At 37.4% G+C, this 14,067-nt stretch overlaps 1 protein-coding gene across 5 annotated transcripts; it reads left to right on the top strand.

Annotated features, from left to right (window-relative positions):
- Positions 1-28: 28 nt before the first annotated feature.
- MBD9 (methyl-CPG-binding domain 9) lies at positions 29-13,734 on the top strand. Of its 5 annotated transcripts, none has more exons than XM_012229966.4 (11): positions 29-218; positions 345-1,925; positions 2,534-2,747; positions 2,826-3,923; positions 4,031-4,624; positions 6,660-6,965; positions 7,723-8,058; positions 8,421-8,519; positions 9,013-9,447; positions 10,275-12,329; positions 12,645-12,977. In XM_012229966.4, the coding sequence occupies exons 2-11, from the start codon at positions 1,681-1,683 to the stop codon at positions 12,654-12,656; spliced, it is 5,394 nt and encodes a 1,797-aa protein (XP_012085356.1). In that variant the 5' UTR covers positions 29-218; positions 345-1,680; the 3' UTR covers positions 12,657-12,977. The 5 variants fall into 5 exon arrangements, with proteins under 5 accessions (XP_012085356.1, XP_012085353.1, XP_012085354.1 ...); XM_012229963.4 differs by lacking the exon at positions 12,645-12,977 and adding an exon at positions 12,995-13,734 and having other exon boundaries at positions 33-218; positions 361-1,925; XM_012229964.4 differs by lacking the exon at positions 12,645-12,977 and adding an exon at positions 12,995-13,734 and having other exon boundaries at positions 33-218; positions 2,549-2,747.
- Positions 13,735-14,067: the final 333 nt, after the last annotated feature.

The following is a 14,067-nucleotide window of genomic DNA, read 5'->3' as shown; positions in this document are numbered from 1 at the left end:
GCCGCTCAATGCCCATCTCCCAAAACGCACCGTTATTGAAGTGCAAGTATGCGAGAGAAAGCATTATATTTGAAATCTTTCAAAATCTCACGAACGCAGAACTGGAATTATTGATCGATACCTCCAGAGCTTCCATCTATTGCTCATTAAATCGCTCGTATCACTAGCCCGCGGTTATCTAAGTCGATCAACAGAGGGAGGAGAAGACCCAAAATTTGGTATGTTGCTTAACACTCCACTTTATAAATTTTACGTATTTATGTGGTCTTTAAATATCTAATACCGCTATGAACTTTGAAATATGAGAATTAGTAGGAAATTTGATTTTCGTTTGTTGATGTTAGTGGTAATTGCAATCAGATGACGGAAGCCTAAACTGAAATTGCAAGGGAAAACACCTGATTGAAAAAAATAATTCAATCAATCCGAGGGAAACCCTAGCATTGAAAGAGGAGATTGTGTAAGAGAGCGAAACCCTACCGATTTCAATTACTGAAGAACGAAATAAGCGGTTACAGTCAATGAACTAAGATGTTATTCGAGAAACAGAGGAAGATGTCCATCGATTCTGGTGCAGGGAAGATACTGGAAGAAGGGTTCGATGTGGTTTTTGAATCGCCGGAACAACTCTGCGATGAGGAGGTAGTGCAGCAAAGTTGTGAGCTTTCTCTCCACTTGCGGACTATTCTAAGTGATGCGTTTTGGCGAGATGGGTGGCTACGGATAAATTACCCTAAGGTTATCTTCTGTCCTACTAAAACTAATTGCAATTGAAGGTGAAATTAATTGGATGAAATTGAGACAAATATCAAATTGGGGTGAAATTGTAAAATTTCGCGAAGTACGTAATGGAACATTAGGCCCATCTACTTCAGGACAAAGAGCTCTCACGAGGAGACACACGCACTCAACACCCTGAACACTGGAGAAGAAAGGGATAACCTTAACCCATCATTCAATTTAGCACGCATCTAATCATGCTTATTATCCAGTAATTTTTTATTATAAATTAAAATTTAGGCATGATAATTGGTGCCCATTTCAGAAACAACGGTGAAATTACCTCGTGAAAAAAGGAACAAGATTTGTGTTAATTTTACTGCGGTTTTGACAAAAGGGTGCTCTGTTTTTATGTGATGAATGTGTTCAGTTTCGGTGTTATCTTTAAAATAAATTGGATTTTTCTTTTGAAAATAATTGATCTTTCTGCTTCCAGAAATGCGTTTCGTGTACCCCTCAAAACCTGGAAAAGTGACGTTGTCGTCGCCAGGACAGCGTAAAAACGCTACTAGACGACGTCGTTTTCTATTCTCCCAACGTAAATGAGTCTACCTTGTCTATTTCTGTCATTTCCTTGTGCTAACCCCCAAAACCTGCCTTTCGCGACTCCCGAGAACAACCCACCATTGTCTTTCTTTCTTTCAGCTTCGATTCTAAACACGCCCACACAACACAAAATCCAACTTCCATTTCACTATACTCTTTGGTCATTTCGCCGTCTCTCCGCCCCTAGCTTTCGCATTTACACTTCAACCCTTCGATCTCCAGATATTTTCACTCATTTTTCGCCTTCAATTTCGGGGCTTCACTTCAGACTATAATGCTCGTGGCCACAGAGAATCGGGGCCCCTGGAGTTCGAGCTCGGTGTCGGAATCTGTTTTGGTGGTTTAACGGAGAGGATGGAGCTTAAAGATTTTCACGACAAGCCTGGAGAGAGCCGTTCGGTGCCGTTTGACATCGATCTTAACGAGACTCCTCTATCTTCTCCTCGTGAAACGTTCGTCTCTTCTACTAGAGATGACTCTCTTGCGCCGCCGCCCGCCCAGGGGAGTGCAGGTGGTAAGGGTAGACTTGTGCTTTTGGACATCAATGCGTTGCCAACGGAGGCTGAGGGAGAAGAAAGTGGCGAATTTGTGAATTCTGGGTATGATTCTTTTTGCCCTTTTTGGTAATTTTAGTTTTTATTTGGAGTTTAATTGGGTGAAGTTTTGATTTTTATGGAGCAGTATTGCTACTACTATTATTATTAATAATTTATTATTATTGTTATCATTATTTTTATTTTTAAAGCTGGTTAATTTCTTTAGTAGTGGTAAGAGTTAAACTGGTGGGCTTCTAAAGGGAGGGTTTTTGAATTGAGGGTTTAAATATTCAAATTTTCTACTTGTCAAGTTCACAAAGCACCCGCCTGAGTAGATGGCCATTTAAGAGAATCAGATTGAAATGGTTTTTGCAGAATGTAAGAGAATCAGAGTGAAAAGTTTTGCAGAATTTAAGAGAAAATTTTCATTTTTGATAAGCACGGCATGCTGGAAGATGGTCGATTTTTGATAATCATGGTATGCTGGTCGGCGTGTAGATTTTTTTTTTTTGTCAGAACAGGTGTAAAACCTTTGCCGTTTACTACTGTTCACCATATGGAAATAAGTTTGGATCAATATTTGATGTTGCCTGTCATCTTGGATTGGTGTCAAACTCCATTCTTTGGTATGCTAAGTACAGAAATGATGGATTTGCTTTAACACAGAACAGGTTACACTTTCACAGAATAAGAAAGGAATCATTGATGTTCTCAAGGACCAAGGACTTGAAAGAGTGTCAAGAAAATTTGAAAAGCAGTATTGCTGGCAAGTTCTCATTCGGTGTAGAGAACATGGATGCTGAGGCTTTGAAGTTGAGGAGTAATACAAGAGTTGCACACATTAACTCGGGACCTGCTGATGTTTATGGAGCTTCTCATTGTAAGGTTGGTGTGCTGCATTCTTTGTTTTTTTATTTTTTAAAATGCTTTAAGATCTTACCTTTTGTATAAATGCTCTTCCAGGATGGATTTCCAATTCAGTTTGAAGATTTTTTTGTTCTTTCAGTGGGAGAGGTTGATCCACGACCTTCCTATCATTGTACTAGCCAGATTTGGCCTGTAGGCTACAGATCCAGTTGGCATGACAAGATTACTGGATCTCTTTTTGTATGTGATATCTCAGACGGTGGTGATTCTGGTCCAGTTTTCAAGGTTCAACGGTATCCATGTTCTACTCGGTCCATTCCTACTGGGTCAATAGTCCTGTCCAGGCCAAGCCTTGGCATGGATAATATTAATAAAACTGATAGTACTTTTGGCATCAATAACCACGAGGATATAAATTTTCAGATGATATTCTCAGACCCTAGCCCTCCACACCTGGATTTTAATATTTTGACAGGTGTAGCAACTGCTGTGGATGAAGTCTCTCATTTTCAATCAATTTATGACTTGCACACAAATTCAACTTTCATTGTACAGAATGTTGGGAAACCTTCATCTAATAATGGAAGACTAGGTGACGATATTGGTGAATTTCTAGTGGAAGGGAGATCATCATCTTCAGTTTGGAGAGCGGTGTCCGAGAAGCTGGTGCATTCTTGTCATGAGGTGTACAAACAGACTGGTGTATGTAAATTTTGTTGTAGACATGCTTATGAATGGTCATCATGCATGATCAGCGAGACAGTTGAAGCTGTTGAATCAACTGATTCATTAGCCAAGTTTTGCCATATGTCCGCTCCTTTACATATTCCTCATCATGTTGAAAGTGATGAGGAGCTTACTACTAGTTGTGAAGCATTGATGAAGTGGTTAGCCCAGGACAGATTCGGACTGGATATTGATTTTGTGCAAGAAATAATAGAGCAACTTCCTGGGGTCCATTCATGTTCAGACTATGCGTTGCTCAGTAAGAGAAGTGACAAGTCAAATTTGCAGACTGTTGGAAATGGGTTTCTTCTGGCTAAGAGGAAATATGATGTGCAAAGTGAGAAAGAAGCATATAGCACGTTAAATAGGTGTAAAAACCATAGAAAGCAACTTCAAAAGGATTTCTGTCCCCCTGGCAAGCCATTGAGCTCAAAGCTTCCCACAGTTTTAGTTGGTGATGTTCTTCAGGTATGGAATTATGGTTGAATTAGAACTATAAAAACTTGGAACAATTTAATAAAGATTTCCTTAAAATTAGGTTTCATATTCTTATTGTTTCTGTTTTATTTTTTTAGTCATGGGAGTTACTATGGCGGTTCTCTGAAGTTTTGGGATTAGAAGAGCCTTTATCATTTAAGGATCTTGAAAAGGAACTTATAGACTGTTGTTTCTCTACTCCTAGGAGTAGTTCTGCTTCAACAATTAGTGGGAAAAGTCAACATCCATTAATCACAGCTGAAACGGAAACTTTGGAAGAAGGTGCAAAACTGAAATGGGCACCTGATAGCAGTTGCACTGGCGAAACTTTGTCTAAAGCTCATCTCTCACTGTTGAAAGTATTGTTGGCAGAATTACAGTCCAAGTTGGCTGGTTTTGTAGATCCTACTCTTGACAGTGGAGAGTCTAAGTCTAGAAAGAGAAGGAAGAAAGATGCAGATCACTTGATTATTGCTTGGAAATCAATGCTTGATTCACTGCCTATAAATGAACTTACTTGGCCAGAACTGGCTCGAAGATATTTATTGACTGTCTCATCCATGGAGGGTAACCTTGATTCTCTGGAGGCTGTAACCCGTGAAAGTTGCAAAGTATTTCATTGTTTGCAAGGAGATAGTGGGGCACTTCATGGTTCTCTTCCAGGAGTGGCTGTAATGGAAGCAGATGCACTGGTAGATTGGCTTTCATTTCCTAGTCTATGATCCAGTGATATTTTCTTTCCTTAATTATGTTTTGATAGATAAATTGTCTTTAAATGGTCTTAAGATTATACTTTTTATCTCACAATGTTGGTTGCATCAACCATTTTGCTCAGTCTCATAAATAGTAAGGTTCATATTCTTCGGTTTCTAATTACAATCATCTATCACATATGCTTGCGTAGACAAATAATTGTTGCAATTTATGTAGAGATTATGTAACCTATTCTATAATATGATGAACACAATAGTGTAAGTGTTTGATGTTAGGGAATTAGCAATTGAATTGTGATATTTGATTATGGATACCTACATGCCTCAGTATAGCAACGATTATTAAATTCTCTGATCTATTGAGTTTCCTTAGGATTCTTACCTTTACCAGAAGGAAGGAAGTCATCTTTTTATTTTCTTCTTTTTTGTGAAGTAATGTAATAAGAGAAATGCAAGCAGAAATCTTAAACCTTAGTAAAAACAAACCAGAGTACTTGGTGACTAATTATAATGTTGCTACTTGTGTTACATACGCATTCGCTTACATTTATTAGGGGCCAAGCGGCCAACTGTACATTTCCAAGATCTGTAGTTATGAATTTAAATCTTCCTCTTCCATACTGCTTGATGGTAGCAATATGACTACAGTATTGCTCAAACTCAAATATTTAGGAAAGTGTGGCTGAAAAGTCAAGCTTTAGTTGATTTCCAGGTTGCTGATCAGGAAGAAACAAGTGATAAGTAAAGCTCAATCTGTTTGCGGCATGCCTAAATCATTTGCTTGTCCAAACTGCTAATCTTGCTTTAATTACTCTCATCTTCATAGCATTCCAAGATTGGTCAAATTTCCCATGTTTCTTACCTTGTATAGAAATTGCCTGTCCACACGAAGAGCTTGAATTCCCTTTTAAGATGCTTGGATGCAGTTATAATTTGGTTCATCTTATGGCAAGGTAACATGCTCTGTTTCCATACATATGCTATCGAGACAGGGTGGGATATGAGAATACATGCACATAAAATTCATGAGCACAAAAAACATATATAATCTTAAGAGATGAGTGCCAATTTTAGAATTTCAAGAAAGGGAGAGATAACATATGTTTAGAAATATTATTTTGAAACTGACTGCATGCATAATAGACTTTGTAGCTACACACCTAGAAGTTCTGATATCATGATTTCAGCTAGCTGAAACTCATAAATAAGTGGTATGCCACTGTCTTGTATATAATTTTGACTATATCTTCAATTCTTTGTTTGACTTTTGAAGCAAAATTTAGCTCCTTTTTTATTTGGGTACTTATGAATGTATTTAGAACTGCTGGAAGATGTGTGAGATTATCATTCTTGGATTGAGGGCATAAGCTTATCAAATCAAATTGCTAGATTTGTATCACAATTGACAAATCTCAGTGATTATGTTTCCAATTTAATGTAGAGATATTATATATTTTGCAGAATTTGTTGAGTTCTTTTTCCCCCTTCTTATACTCAATGTACACTGGATTGTTTTGCCTGTAGACCCGCTGCTAATTTGTTATCATTCCAATTCTTTGATCTGATATTTATGTTCACCTGGAGCTATAGTATGTGGGACAGTTCTACAGAAAAAATGGCTATTGGAGAGTCAAAGATGCTGCACTTGTATCTACACATGTCCAACTCTAATATAGAAAGTTATTAGAGAACTTGTCATCATTTATGGCAAAATATTTATATTATCAGAGAAGTAATTTCTTCATTGCAAAACAAAACTGAAATGGGATTATTAATTTCATAATTGATATACTATGTGTGATTTTTCTGTTAACAAGTTTGTTAGCATTTATAATATTGATGCTTCATGTCTATGGCAAAACAAGATATTTTGTTGGTTTCTGCAAATTTTACTGGCTTGATTAATGTCTGGCATTAGTTCCTTAACCCCATGGCTTTTTGTATAATCTATGTTTGATTGTTGTCTGTTTTAATGTTTATTGGATAATAGTGCACTAATTTTTCTGATTCTCAGCTGCTTGCAGAGGCTACAAAGCAGATCTTTGGTGCATCGAAAAATATTAATGACCACGTAACTATGGATTCCAATGACTTTGATGCACCCAGTTCAAGCAATGAAGTTAGAGTGAATGATGGTGAAGTTCCTAAATGGGCTAAACTGCTAGAACCTGTTAGAAAGCTACCTACAAATGTCGGAGCAAGGATTCGAAGGTGTATTTATGATGCTTTAGCTCTTAATCCACCAGAATGGGCAAGAAAGATTTTGGAACATTCAATTAGTAAGGAAGTGTACAAGGGAAATGCTTCTGGACCTACCAAGGTACTTACTGGAAAAAGAAAATTTTCAATACTGGCTCTACTGTTAAATACTATTACCAGACATTTATCTTTCCACCTTCTTTGGCTCTATCTTCAACATATTCTTCGTTTTATGTCTGCATGCTGCAGAACATGTTTGTCAAATTTTTTTCATCATTTCGGAACATGTTTGGATTTATTATATTACCATTATAGGAATAGAAGTGTTAACATGCTTGCAAGAGGTTGCATATACCAGTGGTTAGGCAAGACACGATATTTCTCATGCTTGTCTGAAATTGGCAGCATCTAAATCAAAATGTGTTAAGGTTTTATTCTAAACTTTTGTAAAGGAGTGTTTATTATCTCCAACTCGTTTATGTGCGTTTTTTGTTTCCTATTTAACCAATGAAAGAAAATTCATAAGCTATTGTGTTATAACTTTGGGGATGCGAAAGTTGTGTATGAGCAACTCTTTTTGTTTATAAGTGGTGGGTTGTTTAAAATTTGGCGAAACTTCTAATTAACTTGTGTGCTGAAAAGCATAGTGTTGGATATTATTGTTTACTATTTATTTTTTTCCCCGTTTTCAGCTGTCATTTCTGCAAATTAATTTTATGGTTTTAACTGTTAAAAGAGTTCTTTCTTGTACTTGATTAGAGTTTTTCATGGTTATCAAAAGTCTTCAGCCATAGCTTCTCTAAGCATATAATGTTCTTATGACAAAGGTTGTGGGGTTGATGCTGGACTCAAGTTTTCTTCTTTCTGATTGATTACAGAAAGCTGTTCTATCACTATTGGCAGATGTGTGTGGTGAAAATCGGCAGCAGAAACCTACTAGGAAGAGAAAAAGCAAGTGCATAAGTTCTTTGTCTGAGGTGATAATGAAACAATGTCGAATAGTGCTTCGCCGTGCTGCTGCTGCTGATGAAGATAAAGTTTTCTGTAATTTGCTGGGAAGAACCTTTCTTAACGCTTCTGATAATGATGATGAGGGACTACTTGGATTCCCTACAATGGTATCCCGTCCTTTAGACTTCAGAACAATTGATCTGAGACTGGCCTTTGGGGCCTATGGAGGATCACATGAAGCTTTCGTAGAGGACGTTCGGGAGGTAACCTTTTTGCTATTGAAATTTTTTGGGTTAATGGCCTTTGGTAAATCTAAAGGATTTGTTAAAATTTCACTACTTCTAGTGTTAGTCTTTTATAATGTGCACAATTATAAGCAAAACTGTCTATATTAGTCGTCATACAATCTGGCTTAGGATACTAAGTTTGATTCAGATTAGGTAGTCTACCATATCCACCTGGTTTAGACATGTCTTTTAAAAGCTGGAATACGAAGTGGAATTATTTTTTTAATAATTTCGCTTTTGTTCTTTCTTGTCTAGTAGGATACTTTTTTTTTTGCTGCTTCATTTGAGGAATATATTGTTCTTGGCCCTAAAATGCATCTTTTCTTTTCTCTTGGCAGGTTTGGCATCATATACGTACGGCATATGCTGATCAGTCTGATTTAGTACATTTGGCTGATACATTATCCCAAAATTTTGAGTTGCTTTATGAAAAAGAGGTTTGTATTCCATCCTGCTTTCTTCCTTGTTGATCCTACTACAAGCATGTGCACCCGCATACACCCAACACCCTAGGGTGCCCTGCTGACTCACACTCAGAGAGAGAGAGAGAGAGAGAGAGAGATTATCAGCGTCATTTATCTCAAAACATGTGATTTAAAATTTTGCAACATCTACTTAGCCTTCTATATGAAACTGGGAGTCCATTCTCCTCTCTCCCTGCTTCTCTCTCTCTCTCTCTCTCTCTCTCTCTCTCTCCAAAGAGCTCATCTAGATAATGATCTTACTCAGTCATTGCCATACCATTTGTTCAATGCATGTCCAATGTTCTGTTGGTTAAAGTTTGCTTCTCTTTCCAGATCTCATTGGGCAGCTTAAGTTTCACCTCTTCTTTTATTGTTTTTGCAACATATGGATAAGGTTTCCTTGGATTTGGAGTACTTTGTCCCCAAATTTGCATTTAAGATTCAATATTGTGAAAACCTTGTGCAGGTCCTCACGCTAGTCCAGAAACTTACAGGCTATGCTGCTATGGAGTGCCTGAGTTCTGAGGCCAAGAAAGAAATGGAAGAGATTCTTGAGCTTGTAAGCGAGATTCCCAAAGCACCTTGGGAAGAAGGTGTCTGTAAAGCTTGTGGTGTAGATAAAGACGATGACAATGTTTTGTTGTGTGACAAATGTGATTCTGGATATCATACATATTGCTTAGATCCTCCACTTGCAAGGATACCTGAAGGAAACTGGTATTGTCCTTCATGCATCAATGGACATTGCACCACGCAGGGTGCTTCAAAGGTTCCTCAGTTGCTTAGCCAGTGCCTGAAAAGAAAACGCCAAGGAGAGTTTACTCATGGTGTTCTGGATGCCCTCACACATTTAGGTACAACTATGGAAGTGAAGGATTATTGGGAGTATAGTATAGAAGAGGTTTGTTTCTCAACCCTTAATATAACTAACTTTTATATCTTTAGACAGTATGAAATTTGATGAAGTGGTAAAATCTGTATGTTTCTCTGTATAATTCTGCAATTGCACCTTATTGAATGTTCATATTTTGTCTGATTGCTCTATTACAAAAATATTTTTGTTGAAATCAATTAGTTTGCACTAAAATAATGATTTTGCGCGCGCTGATCTTTAACATCTGCATTGTGAGTTCCTGACTTTACCACTATCAAATTATTTTCTATATCCAAACATGGAAGCGCAGTATGGAGTTGAATCACTTCTCAATCTTTATCTAAATACAACTATTAGTAATATAAAAATTTTTTAATTATAGTAGTAATTTCACAGACAAAATTAGTGGTCATAGCTGTTGCCCCTGTGAATTTTTATTGAAAAATTAACAAAATTATTTGTGTTAAGAATCTCATAGACTAAATATCAAATCCATAAAGGGTATATAAGGGTTGCGAGCTAGTGAAAATTAGTAATTATTAGTAATTAGTTGATTGGAAATCAGCTATCATTTGATTGGAAAAAACTCTAAATGCAGCTGGTGAAATCAGCAACGAGTTGAAACTTCTACCAACTATTAGGTACTGATTAAAATTCTGACCAAGTACATCTTGTTTAGTTGTTGGGTGCAAATTAGTTGTCAGCTGCATGAAACACGGAAACAATTGAACCAAAATAATAGTTGCTACTTGATTTATGATAGATCTGATGCTCACATGCATGGCGTTTTTCTAGATTTTTTTTACACAGTTAAGGTGTTATTGCTCAACAGAAATTTTTTCTTTTTTGTGCAGAGAGTATTCCTTCTTAAGTTTTTAGTTGATGAGGTGCTGAACAATTCTAATATTCGTGAAAACCTTGATCGCTGTGCCTCAGTATCTGCTGATTTGCAGCAAAAACTGCGTTCACTATCTAAGGAATGGAGGAACCTGAAGTGTAGAGAAGAAGTCCTTGCCGAAAAGGCGGGAAAAGCGAGTACAGTAACGCTTAATGGCATTGGAAAACTGGGAATGGAAGGTATGAGTAGTATGCTCCCAAACTATGAAAAATTGATGGGACAGCCTCTTAATAGTAGCAGTTTATGTTTGAACCCCTCCATTGATCTGGTATATTTGGAGGATGGTCCACAGGCTCACAGTTCAAATGAGTTTACTAAACAACCATACTGGTTATACCCAAAAGTTGTTCCAGAACAACATTCAACCAGCAGTGGAAGTCAATTTATGAAAATTCCTGATTCTGAATGTCAAGTAAACCAACCTGATTTGAAAGAGTTACATGCCAGTAACCTTGAGGCAATCGTCATCAAGAATAGGATTTCCATCTTGCGGGATTCAATTAACTGTCTGGACTCACAATTACAAAAGGTATCTCTGAGGAAGGACTTTTTAGGGCGGGACTCTGCTGGACGACTGTACTGGGTTTTTTATAGGCCGGGTACATCTCCATGGGTGGTTGTTGATGGTACAACATTGGTGCAGCAAAAGAGCATTGTCGAAGAGCACGGAAAACTGCTGTCTGACAATCTGACTCTCAATTCTTCTCCAACTGGAGGAGAGGATCTGTTGAAGTTCAAAGAACCAAATGCTTTTAGTTCATATTTAACTGATGTGGCTAATGGCGCTCTAGTATCTTGTCAATGGTTTTCTTATGAATCCGATACTGAAATTGAAGAACTTATTCAATGGTTGATGGATAGTGACCCAACACAGAGAGAGCTGATAGAGTCTCTTTTGCAGCGGCTGAAAGTTGGACATAATAACTCCAATAAAACTGGAGATTATGTTGAAGAAATGTATCAACCTACTGCAATGCCCGTAAATGTTGAAAAAACTGTGAAGTTGAATGCTCTTAAGACTAAAGCTTCTTTTGCACTTGAGAAGAGATATGGTCCTTGCTTGGAACTGGATGTCAACAACACTCCAGTAGAGTGGAGTCAAAATGCAGAAGTAACTTATGATGAAAGAATGTGCCGTTGTGAATGCCTAGAGCCCATATGGCCTTCTAGGCATCATTGTTGCTCCTGCCATTGGTCATTTCCCACTAAGTGTGTTCTCAAGGAGCACAATGATGGAAAGTGCAGTTCAGCTTCACATGCCTCTCAGAACAGCAAAGTGATTGGTGATGCCCTGAAAGGGAAGGCAACGTTGAAGAGTGAACAGGGAGAATGTTCTGGCAAAATGAGACAATGCAAGTCTGGTAGTGAGGGGCATGAGATTGAGTTTGGGTTGGTTGGATTTCCAAAGGACTTTTCATCCCCTTACAACATTGAAGAGATAAGTGCCAAGTTTGTTATTAGAAGCTCTAATAAAGAATTGGTGAAGGAAATAGGCCTTCTTGGTTCAAATGGCAATCCATTGTTTGTACCATCTGCATCTCCTTATCTCAGTGACCCCACCTTGAAGTTAATGACTTCCTGGGAAAACAAGGCTAGTTGGGGTGATAGGTCCACAAGTGTGGAAAATCAGTCTCAGCGAGCTGTTGAAGGAAACACAATAGCCAGCAAGAAACATCTTAACAATTCCATCATCTCTTCTAAGAGATGCACTGGAGGTGGCATTTATAATGGATTGGAAGAAATTGGTAGATTGAACACACTGAATGACAAGAGAGATCAATCCTCTTTGAGATTTAGCTCTTCAAAACGAAGGAACGTTTTATCTGAAATTCATGATTCTTCATTGAGGCCCCTTGTGGGAAAGGGGGCTCAAATTCTGAGGCAGCTCAAAATCAACTTGCTTGATATGGATGCTGCGCTTCCTGAAGCAGCAGTAAAATCCTCGAAGGCTCACCTGGAAAAAAGATGTGCCTGGCGAGCATTTGTCAAATCTGCTAAGTCGGTATTTGAGGTGAGAATATTATTTTATTCTGATCTAAACAATCATTTCAAAGTTAGTGTCACAACTTTCATGAACTTGGTAAGTGCCTGTTAATATACTCTTTGTAGGGCTGCATGATTGAACACTTGAAACTTGCAACATTTTGAGTGATTCAATACACAAGCAACTTTAGTTTGGTGTTTTTATTTTCTTTTTTTAATTAAGCAGACTTGCATATTGCACATGTTAAGTTGCTCATCTTGAAGTAAAACTGGCATTGTATGACGTGTTTTTACTTTAATTATTATTTCTTATACAGTTTCTTGGATGTTATCTTTTTGATAGATTAAATCTTGAAGACGTGACCCACTGGAATATGGACCTTTAGGTCCTTTTTTTAGGATGAGATGTATTGACAATAATTAGAATTGCACAATTTGTTCAGATTAAAATAGAAAGTAATGTAATATGATAGCATTGTAATGCAAATATTGTAAGCATGTCCTCTCCAAACTAAAAGGACAGGAAAAATATTTTTAAACAAGCACATGTCCTCTCCATAGATGGTGTGCACTAATAGTGATGATTGACAATGTTCCCCACGTTTTTGCTGCCACTATGGTTTTTTTTCATTTCCCATATGCATTTAATGGGAAAGATGTATTGATCTCTTTTTTATTTTATTTTATTTTCAGATGGTTCAAGCAACAATTGTATTTGAAAACATGATTAAGACAGATTACTTGAGAAATGAATGGTGGTATTGGTCATCACTTTCCGCAGCAGCTAAGATTGCTACTGTCTCCTCACTTGCCCTCAGAATATACACCTTGGATGCTGCTATTGTCTATGAAAAGCCTCTTCCCTTCTCTTCTCCTAAAGAAATTGCAGAAGTTGGTAGCAGATTGGAAAATAATTCCTCGCCTAATACAGATCTAGCAAATAATCCAAAGCCAAGTAGCAGGTCAGTTGTAAGAGTTAGTACTGTTGATCCGATTGACAACGGCAAACCACAAAGCAGATCAGCCAAGAAAAGAAAAGATTCAGGAGGATGAATATAAAAAGCATTCATCTTGTTGCCAGAATCCAAATTAACCAGCAGGTCGCATTTGTCCGATTTTGAACATAAATTTCTAACCTAACTGAAACACGAGTCGTCTATGGGCTTGAAGACTGCTGGTAGGGGTGGGCGAAATTGATGCCTTTGCACCTCTGTATATATAAAGTTGCTGCGTACAACATACTGTTTTCTCAGAACTCGAGAATCACAGTCGTTTTCCTGAAGAACAAATCCACATCCACAGCAAAAAAAAAAAAAAAAAAAGAAAAGAAAACAATTGATATTGGGGTTTTCCTTTTTTGTATAAAAATGTCAAATTTATGTATCGAAGTTTTCAGATGTATAATAGATTTCATTCATTTATTACGTTTTTCACTTTTTGTGGTTGCCCCAGTCAGTAGGAAATTATTTTTGTTTGCTATGATCATGTGACCCCCAGCTAATTCTTCTGCAAGGATAGATTCTTAAACCTGTGAATTGGTAATCCCCATAAAGGAGATAGCTGAAGTTAGGCTTTTTATAGAAGGAATGTTAATGTGTAAACTGAGCACTTTCTTTTTCGGTTACATATTCCTCATGCCATCCTCCATCATCTCAAGTTCTCTTGCAGCTAACCATTTGGAAATTTGTGGTGTTATTCTCTTGTATTAGAAGCAAGGCATTTGACCATGGAGCTAATAAGCTAATAGCTGACTGTTAGCTTTCTTT

The sequence above is a fragment of the Jatropha curcas genome, chromosome 3, assembly GCF_041381405.1.
Source record: "Jatropha curcas cultivar XTBG-Jc1 chromosome 3, XTBG_Jcur_1.0, whole genome shotgun sequence".
NCBI classification, from domain to species: domain Eukaryota; kingdom Viridiplantae; phylum Streptophyta; class Magnoliopsida; order Malpighiales; family Euphorbiaceae; genus Jatropha; species Jatropha curcas.
This window is presented reverse-complemented; position numbering and strand designations above follow the sequence as displayed.